The sequence below is a fragment of the Patiria miniata genome, unplaced genomic scaffold (genome assembly GCF_015706575.1).
Source record: "Patiria miniata isolate m_02_andy unplaced genomic scaffold, ASM1570657v1 HiC_scaffold_20, whole genome shotgun sequence".
Lineage (NCBI taxonomy): Eukaryota > Metazoa > Echinodermata > Asteroidea > Valvatida > Asterinidae > Patiria > Patiria miniata.
Window position 1 is genome coordinate 16,459,570 of NW_024037059.1, and position 9,788 is coordinate 16,469,357.

At 38.3% G+C, this 9,788-nt stretch overlaps 2 protein-coding genes across 2 annotated transcripts; both read right to left on the reverse strand.

Moving 5' to 3' along the window:
- Positions 1-560: 560 nt before the first annotated feature.
- LOC119727758 (galanin receptor 2a-like) lies at positions 561-3,586 on the reverse strand. Its single transcript, XM_038199803.1, has one exon. It carries the CDS (start codon positions 3,295-3,297, stop codon positions 2,104-2,106), a length of 1,194 nt encoding a protein of 397 aa, XP_038055731.1. The 5' UTR covers positions 3,298-3,586; the 3' UTR covers positions 561-2,103.
- A 677-nt stretch (positions 3,587-4,263) lies between these two features.
- LOC119727759 (COMM domain-containing protein 8-like) lies at positions 4,264-9,627 on the reverse strand. The gene is made up of 5 exons (XM_038199804.1): positions 9,474-9,627; positions 7,468-7,623; positions 7,007-7,159; positions 6,659-6,814; positions 4,264-5,948 (listed from the first exon to the last, which is right to left on the reverse strand). Exons 1-5 carry the CDS (start codon positions 9,582-9,584, stop codon positions 5,925-5,927), a joined length of 600 nt encoding a protein of 199 aa, XP_038055732.1. The 5' UTR covers positions 9,585-9,627; the 3' UTR covers positions 4,264-5,924.
- Between the last annotated feature and the right edge of the window lie 161 nt (positions 9,628-9,788).

Consider the following 9,788-nt stretch of genomic DNA (forward strand, 5'->3'; position numbering starts at 1 on the left):
ATAATTAGTACATGGATTGAGGGCTAATAGGTGGCTTTGTTCCAGGTAATCATAGCTTTTATGTTTATAATATCCCTGGGTAAACACCAAGGAAAAATATATGCAATAGTCCCATGGTTTTAGAATGGACAGATGACGTCTGTTCGATTACGAATCAAATTTCATGTTGTGACAGAGACTTTATCCGGAAAAATAACACTTTGTGTTATAGTGCATTACTGTTGATACTGTGTAGCATTATGTACTCATTAACCCTAACCCTTAGGCATTTCTGCTAGGATGCAACCTCAATCCCAACATCCTCCAACTGCCTCCATGTAAAAAAATGCATACAGCCTCAATGCTCCAAAACCATAAGTTGTTTCTTGAATGTGGTCCTTGGTGACTACTGTCTCAATCCTGCAAAATACTGTCAATATTTGGAGGCAGAGGCAGAGCCAGTGACATCCTGGAGCAGTGCAGGAATTCCCAGTATAATATAGGCCGTGGCCTAATTTACGCACGGCCAAGTACAAGGTCCAGCCCATAAGACCTTGACACAGTACATCCTCAGCCCATATAGCCTCAATCTTGCAAAATCCTCTATTTATGCAAGGAGGATTTATTTGAAGGTTTGGGAAGCCTTGGGTTAAATTACTTACTAAACAACCTTGGTAAATGTCCCTCTTTTACATAACTTTTCCCACACAAAACAAATTCTATTATTGTTAAAGATTTTTTTTATTTTTTTTGCAGAAGCAAAAAGCTACTATATGAACAAACATCTCTATTTCTAAAACTTTGATACACAGGCCTAAGTTCAGGATTTGGTTGACTTCACTAGACAAACATGCATTGATAATAACTTTTTTGTGATTTAAAGAACACACATTTACCAACTAAACTACTTTATGTACAACTTGTGCAATTGTAAATGATAATACTGATTTCAATAAAAAAAATTCACTGGCTTGAATTCTACTTTTTTTTTTCTTTTTTTTAATAACATTAATAGGCACTGTACATGCTGTGCTTAATGTAAACCTGGGAGGCAATTTCACCAGCTGGCTTCGGTGAGATTTGAACCCATCACCTGCTGCTTAAATGCAAACTTACTCACAAAACAAGGGTGATTAAGAGGTTGCCCTTGTTGATCCTAGCAACCTGACCAATTCACATGATAGACACACAGACAGTTTTCAAGTGTTCACCTGTGATGAATTTTGTCATGCCTTTTAAACGTACAAATATTTAAATATTTGGATATTTACATATTTAAATATTTGAATATTTAACCATTTGAATATTTAAACATTTAAATATTTAAATATTTACAGAAACATTCACATTCTTTCTATATACACAGTTACGAAAATGGAGCTACAACAAGTGAATTTTTCTTCAATCAAGGCATTTTTTCCCACTTACATACAGCAGCCACATTTTTGTAAGAATCCAGCAGAACGTAGCCTTAAATTTAGCAGTAGCACAAGCCTCCTACCTAATAAGCCTGTAATAGAATAACTACGGAGTACAAACGAGCGTGCACTGTCTCGTACTTAAATAAATAGACCACTTTCATGTTCACACAAGTACTGAAATGCAAGCTTTCAATCAACCGAGAACCACAAATGGGGATGGCGGCTTCATATGAAACGGCATTCTTAAATCAAAACTTTCCATAATGGATAAATTTGATAACGCTCCTTCAAATAAAATCTGCAAATGCATTTATTTGAATTGGTCAGAGGTTCTTGCATATCTCACCTTTGAGTATTTACTTACGTCTTAATGGACTTTGGCTACCGATTTTTTTTTTCTTTTTGTCTTTTCTTTTCATTTTAAGCCATAAATCACCCGAAGAGTTGAAAGGCGCTAACTATTAGATCTAGTTTGCAAGTACAAGTCTTTCAATTTACTTCCGTGATCAAATTAATAAAAACTGTCAATTCCAGGCTGAATATATGCGGAAAAAATTGCAAGAGATATGTAGGCTCTTTTCTATACTAAAAAAACCCAAAATTATCAAATTTGTAATCTGTTGATTTTGGAGACTCATTTTACAAGAACTTAATACAGAACTAAATATTTCTTGAAAATTACTATTAATGTTTTGAATCAATTCTAACACAGAGTGTTTTCAGTTTCTAACGAGCGATTTCTTGAGTTATCAGCTACGGATGTGCGATTTCTTGAGTCACTCTGGCCACTTTCTGGATTGAGAAGATCTTGGTTATTGTCTACATTGTTAACTCTGGGTCTGGGATGAACTCTACGAGCCTTCCGCCAGCAAAATGTCTCCTTGAACGCACTACGATAGCGGGAACTGACGATGTTATAGATGATGGCATTGACTGCTGAATTCAGATAGGTGAGGATCCTGGCTACTAGTAGCGCCTTGTCAATTTGTGCGACGGTCAAAATGGGCGGAGTCCTAAGATGTCGGAATGCCAAGGCAACGGAGACACACTGAAATAACATCTGGCATAAGAAGAAAACTAGACCATTAGCAACGAGCATAGCAGCTACTTGATTGCGTACTTGGACTCTCTTGTTATTCATCTCAGTCAGATCGTCTTGTGCGCCAACCCGCCTATGCATTGTCTTCAGAATTTTGACATACATCACAGTGTTTGCAGCAGCAGCGACGAAAAACGGCACAGACTGTAAGAAGTTGGAGACGTGTTGGAACCAATTCCAGACATTGATCGATGTGCACAGAGTGACAACAGAAGGCAGGTCAATGTCAGCGTAGTCTGCTGGCCACTGGACGCAGATAGTGACAACATTGGCTCTGCCTGGGATGAATGTACAAGAACACAGGATGGAGAGCATCCACGCTCCAATGAGTAACTTAACTGTCCGCTCAAAACTGCTTATTCTACGGTGCTGTAACGGACGGCAGATGGCATAAAACTTCTCTATGGAAACTAGAGTGACAATAAAGATAGAGGCAAAATAGGTGCAGTTAACGATGAAGGGAATCAGGATGCAACCGGCCAATCCATACAGAGTTTTATCAAGTTGAACTGGAGAGGCGATGATGCGAGCAAGCTTCTCACTCACTGCTACAATCAAGAAAGTCATGTCAGCCAAAGCCAAGTTGACTAAGTAAAGATTGGTTACATTTCTCATTTGTTTTACTCGAGACAAGACGATACAAAATGCTCCATTGGTGATGATTCCTAGGGCCATGATGCAGGGATAGACCACTTCAATAGCAAACCTGTCCCCTGCATCATACACATTCAGGTACGTCTCTTCCTCACTTGTGAAATTCTCTTGAATATCGCATACAATATCCTGACTATTTGCCATTTCAATTACCGTCAGAATCAGAGTGCGTCCACCAAAGAGCAGTTGTGCTAATCTGTGGTGCAACCTGTCGCCTCCTAACCTCCTTTTAGTGTCAATGTGCTTGCTCCTGAGAGAGCTAGATCACTCCCGACAAGCCGTCTGAACCACCTTGCTGTGTCTCTCAATCTCTGAGTGCTATGAACTTTCATCAGAGGCAGACCACTTCAGAATCAGTACTGCTGAAATGAGACAACACACCACTTCACAGGCACAGATAACTAACCAACCAGAAGTCACAACGTGAACAAAGACTTCGTGCGAGTGCCTTGAGGAAAAAAAATCTCTCTTCAAGGGTCAACGTTCAAAACGTGACGACGTCAAGCATATAAATGGAATTGTCAACAAATCTCACCCAACAATTTTGTAACTCATTCTGCGACTAATACCCTTAATTCATTCACGGTGACTGGGTTTTGTAATGGCTTTATTCCTATTTTGTAAAGGGATATGTGGTTGGCAAAAAGATTGATAGATGAACATGTGTTCTGAAATAATAAGCGTCATTTTAAAATAAAGTGAAAGGACAGAGAAATTGCTGAAATGGAAAAACTAAACACCAGATGGTGGGTTTCAACCACTAATTGCAATTTGTATCTAAAACAAGGTAATGTGTATTTGCCTTGGAAACTCTATTTCAGAGTTTTGTTTACCATTTTGATGAAACATCTATTTAATGTCGTGGCTGTACAAACAGGGAACCAATTAGCCAAGAGGTCGTCTAATCAGTGTCGGAATAATTGAAGACATGCACGCAAAATATTCTGCGTTGTGTATAGAATTTAAGAATGCTGTGCGCCTTAGAAATGGTTAAGTGGTAAAAGAGTTAAACAAAATGATGTAAATAGGTATATTTTGTAACATTTCAGAGACTTTAAAAAACAAATAATCATGATAAACTTGTGATTACATTATTTCTACAGACAACAGTTCAATTACATATGGAGCTTCATTTATTTCTTTCCCATGCCAAAAATAATAATAATAATAATAATAATAATAATAATAATAATAACATTGATTAACAAACTAATACTCCTTAAGTAATCACATGTCATCGAACTGTATACTCCCCAGGGAGCTGAGATTGTATTTGGAATGTTTCACTGGCCCAATGATCATGGGTAATAATAATGTAAAGCGTTTTTTTCTTTTAATTAAAAGCGCTATGTATGTACCTATTATTACTATGTCTATTATTAAGTACCGGTCCATGTTAATTTTGTCAAATGCATACATTTGGTCAGAGGTTCTGGAATATATGCAAAATTAAACTTATGAAATTTTAAAAGGAATATATCTTAAAAACCTTGTCATATGTAAAAATCCTTGAAAATCCAAATCAGTTCAACAAGACCGATAGAACTTCTAAAGATGTAAGACCCGACAGTGGGCATCATATGTCTTGGAGACAAAAGTGGAAGAACTTTTAAAACTTGACTTCAAAAGCAACTCAAGATAAGCAGCCTTATCTTCAATTTTATTGCAAAGATGAACACTACTCCCTAGTATTACCATGGAAATAAATATGTGTTTGGCTGGTTTTAAACAAGTACATGCATGTTTTTAAACCAGCTCAGGGCCTGGTCGTCGATAATATTCTACTAATAATAGGGTAAAGGGACCAGATTTCACAGGAGTCCAAATTTCATGGGACGCTGGAAAAGTATTTAAAACCAGCCAGCCAGTGTTTTATCAATCGCAAAAAAAAACACCCATGTGACGGGCTCTCGACCAATAGGAATGGGTAAACTGCCATGTGTATTCCTGAATAATAAGTAATGTATAAATTATGAGACATTTATGAATCCCAAATTAGTCAGTTTATTGTCAATCGTGTGCATCAGTCCAAATATTGATATTTTATTACTGGTTCTTAATCAAACGTCTGCGGGATTCATAAAATCAAAACAAATTGAGTTTGTCTGGACAAACTTCCTTATCAGTATTTACATTAATTATATCGCATGCATCATGATGACAGGCATACAAATAGATTTTGATGTCATTTTATGATTAAGTATTAAATCTTTTCAAAGAGTAATTTTTTTTATAAAATTTCTCCTCAGGATTTTTCATCGACCTAATAGCCAAGCTTCCATGGAAAAAATGGTGAAAAGAAAAATCTTGCCAGCTTTCAATGACGTTTTTGTCCTGCGTGACGCCAACTAAAAGATCAACAGTCTTGTCTTTATCCCAAATTAAATCAAATGTGTCAAGTCAAGTCATCAGTGGACTGGAGCACATTTCATGGAGTAGCCAAGACAAAAATATTGCTTAGAAAATTTATGAGCAAAGCAGGAATCCACTGAGAACAGCCACAAACAATGTACAATTTCTACAAAATTTTATAATTGTTTTCAGTGCCAATAATCTGTACTTGCTTAGCAGATATTTTCAGTGCTTCACAAATATCCGTGCTCAGCTGCTCCATGACATTAGCGCCTGCTGGTTTAAATCTTCCTCATTTATCAATTTAAGAGGCAGGTTTCATACAATAAACTCTAGGAATTTTAGGAAATTCCTTTCAAAAAAATGAACTTACGGGGACATTCTTATTGGAGGTGAGATGACACACACAGAAACATCCCTCATGTCTTCATTTGTAATACAGCCTGAAAAGCAAAATACACCAATTTAAACTTCATGAATGCATATTTATCCTATCCTAAAAAGCTATGAATAGTGTACTTGGCTACTGCCAACAAGTGAAGTGACACATTTTAGTTTTTTACCTTTTCACTAAAAAATAGGCTTCCCCACCCACAAAAACTTGTACTTAATGATAAAGATTTAAGCTTTTCAATACTGTCTTGAAGTAATTACATATGCATTAGAATATGTTGGCGATTAAACTTCAAAGCCAAGGCAAATCTACAGCGTACCCAAACAAGAGCTCTGGTCAATGACAAAAATTGTTCCTGTTGATTTATAACTCATTTTGAAATTTGTCACATATATACTGTATGCAATTTGTTGATATGCGCAAACTATCATCAGCAAAATGACCACCTTTTGCACTCAAAAGTCCAGTACCCGCATTAACCCTAACCGAACTCAGCCCATCAAAGCCCAACAGCAGGTTTTGTTGAAATCTGTTGGGATGGGTACAGTACCCCTACACTGATGGACTTTTACATTGGGTTTGGCATACCTCCAGAAACTAAGTCCATTAGTGTGTGTGTATGATTTCCCATGTGGGTGTTGGAATTTGCCTGAATGGGTATGGTTCCTAGTAAATTATGCTGGGGAGTTAAGGTCAAGGCAAAGCCACATCAAGTGGAAATGCCCAGCAAAACCCTTTTTTGTCCTTAGTTTCTCTTACCTTATTGGCTGTTTCTAGAGAAGCTATGAGTTTATTCAGCTCTTGTCTGTCCATTTCTAGAGACACTGTCTTATTGTGGTCTCCTTCTTGGACATTGAAGTCTACATTTAGGAGCGGTTCTTGAACAGATGCAATCTTATCACTTGAGAGGGCAAGCTGTTGAAGAAAAGAAAGTAACATCTGTAAGACCTGACAATTTCCAGCTGGGGTTTAAATGTGCACAAAAATGTCATCAGTGGAAGACATCAAATTGTGCACAAGCCAAATGACTACAAATATAATGTGGGGTCCAAAAGCTATGAGCCAGGCTCCGTTACTAAAATGTTCCTTGCGTTTCCAATAACATACCTTGAGTTTCCAGTCAAAGTCTTTGAGATGCGCCTGTGAGATGGCTGCAGTATCAGCCAAGAGACTAGCCCGGATGTCCCCTCGTCTTACTGTCACACATTCCACTAGTCTTCTTTGGATCTCTGCTGGCAGATTTTCTAGGTCTTTCTCCATCTGTGAACAGAGAGATAAACGGAAAACACATCAATTTACTGATTCTATGTCATGCCACGGTGCCATGTCCAGGAGGTTTGTCAACTACTCTTTACATTTCAGTCTTGGGTAGTAGTTCCATTTCCTTTGGAGTTGACAAAACTTACAGGTTGATTTATATGTAAAATGACAGAGGCTATCACAATAATCACACACAGATTTAAGATGAATGACAGTGACATCTCATAAATTTTTTGAAAACATTCACCAATAAATTCAAGAAGTGAAGATGTATGTGAAAGGTCTGAGGCTTGATTGAAAACACTTACCCCATCTTTAGTGAGTCCATTTTTCACAGCATTCTTTATCCATGTCTGGCAAGCATCTAATACTTGGAACCATACTTCACCAGTCCAGACCCTTGAGTAGTCTTGCAATCTGGGACGACAATGCCCACATATTCCATCAATCACCTCATGCAATAACTGTTGACATAGAAGTTAAAGTTCAGACATTACAAAAATACAATTACAAATTATTTCATCTACTTGGTACCTTTTCCTTTTTTTCACTTTTATTTTGATTTTGAAATGATCTAGACTAAAGTAAAAGTAACGCTTAAACATGTTAAAACAAAACATGTTTCTATACGTGTTCTTATTGGGTTTAGGCAGTATAGCAGCCGGTCAAATTGATGGAAGTACATGTAGTGTCTGGAAGACAGCGGTATGTTTAGCCCGACTGCGTCTAGCCGTACAGTACTATCGCAAGCTCTGTAGTACGGCCAGACGCCCGATGCTTCCACAGAGACTGAATTTTGTTGGCCGCCGATGTAGCGATTTTGCTACATCTTTCGATCGCGATTATCTTTTCATCCAGGACACAAATTTCCAAAGTTAAGGTTCGTAGTCGTAGAGCAACTCATACCTTTTCGAAAAAACGTTGTTTGGTCTCAATATTTTCATCCATCTGGCCACAAGACGAATTTCAGTTATCAGATTCCACAAATATCGTCCCCCATGCGATCCCCCATGCGATTTCAAAATGGCGGCCACGCTGTAATGTATGCAATATGCTGGCGCGCCCGCACAAACTCATGAATATGCATAAACAGTCTGTGACGTATGACCTCGTGTTTTTGGACGGGCCTGCGGCGGGGCCGTACTTCCAAAAACACGAGGTCATACGTCACAGACTGTTTATGCATATTCATGAGTTTGCGCGGGCGCGCCAGCATATTGCAACATTACAGCGCGGCCGCCATTTTGAAATCGCATGGGGGATCGCATGGGGGACGATATTTGTGGAATCTGATAACTGAAATTCGTCTTGTGGCCAGATGGATGAAAATATTGAGACCAAACAACGTTTTTTCGAAAAGGTATGAGTTGCTCTATACGACTACGAACCTTAACTTTGGAAATTTGTGTCCTGGATGAAAAGATAATCGCGATCGAAAGATGTAGCAAAATCGCTACATCGGCGGCCAACAAAATTCAGTCTCTGTGGAAGCATCGGGCGTCTGGCCGTACTACAGAGCTTGCGATAGTACTGTACGGCCAGACGCAGTCGGGCTACGGTATGTTATACGCATGACATCGACAACCATGACAACGCATGAGCCGGCCAATGATAGTGCAATACGTCATTATAAATATTTATTTTCTCATGAATATTAAGTTTATTTCAATGGATATTTCAAATACGTCCAAAGATCTATCATTGCAATGCGATCGTGCGCGTGGTCTAGTGGTAAAAGTCTTGTCTTTCAGGCAAGTGTCCACGGTTCGAATCTCAATGAAGTAACTAATGGCGCTTGAAAATTAATTTTAAAAAGTGGTGGCCCAGTACGGAATTTTTTCCGATCTTTCTGCCTTAATATCATTTACTTTACTAAAAAAAAAGGAGCTGGATCCGGCAATATATATACACTATTTATTTTTTAACAAAATTGGAAATGTTTCTCAGTCCCAGATTCATTTCTTTTCAACAATTTGAGAGATGATATATCATTATATGACATGTATGATGAAAAAGTGGCGTCGGGATGCAACATTCTTTCCTAGATTCACAATGGTTATTTTGCAATACCGTATCGTATTATGGCTGCCGTACCGATGCGATAGCCACTACGTAATATTAAATTGTGCACAATAATTTCTCTCCGGAAATCGAGCAGTCCGCAGGTCCGACTCCGAGCAGTGCAGGAGAACACAACAAAACTTACTCCAAATTCAAAGCGTTCCTTTAGATAATACGAAGAAAAAAAATTTCCACTGATTCTACAAAGTTTTAAAATAAGTTTGATATGACTCATGTCGTTAGGTATACCCACCGAATCGAGTTTTTCAGAGGGGCATTTCTCGAGAAGTTTTAAGCCATCCACGGAGGCCGCCATGTTGACAAGAACAGGCATAGTTGGGTCCCGCTGATTGGGTTGAAACATATCCACAAATTGAAAAGGGTTTCAGACATAACGCCAGGCAAAAAAATATAGGGGGCGTAGTCGGCTGTCAGTGGCTGACCTAGGGCCAGGGATGGGGGAGGTTCAAAAATTCAAGGAGGGGTTCATTTTATTTTAATCGGAAATAATTTTTTTCATACCGAACAAATTTTTACATCTTCGTAAAAAGGCCGCATATTCGCCGCA

Excerpts from the sequence above, each read along its gene's own strand:
- LOC119727758 (XM_038199803.1), bottom strand. The coding sequence starts at position 3,297 with ATGGCAAATAGTCAGGATATTGTATGCGATATTCAAGAGAATTTCACA.
- LOC119727759 (XM_038199804.1), bottom strand. The coding sequence starts at position 9,584 with ATGTTTCAACCCAATCAGCGGGACCCAACTATGCCTGTTCTTGTCAAC. Across the intron at positions 6,815-7,006 it reads ACTTTGACTGGAAACTCAAG|CTTGCCCTCTCAAGTGATAA; the intron begins GTATGTTATTGG and ends TTTCTTCAACAG. Across the intron at positions 5,949-6,658 it reads CTCTAGAAACAGCCAATAAG|GCTGTATTACAAATGAAGAC; the intron begins GTAAGAGAAACT and ends TTTGCTTTTCAG.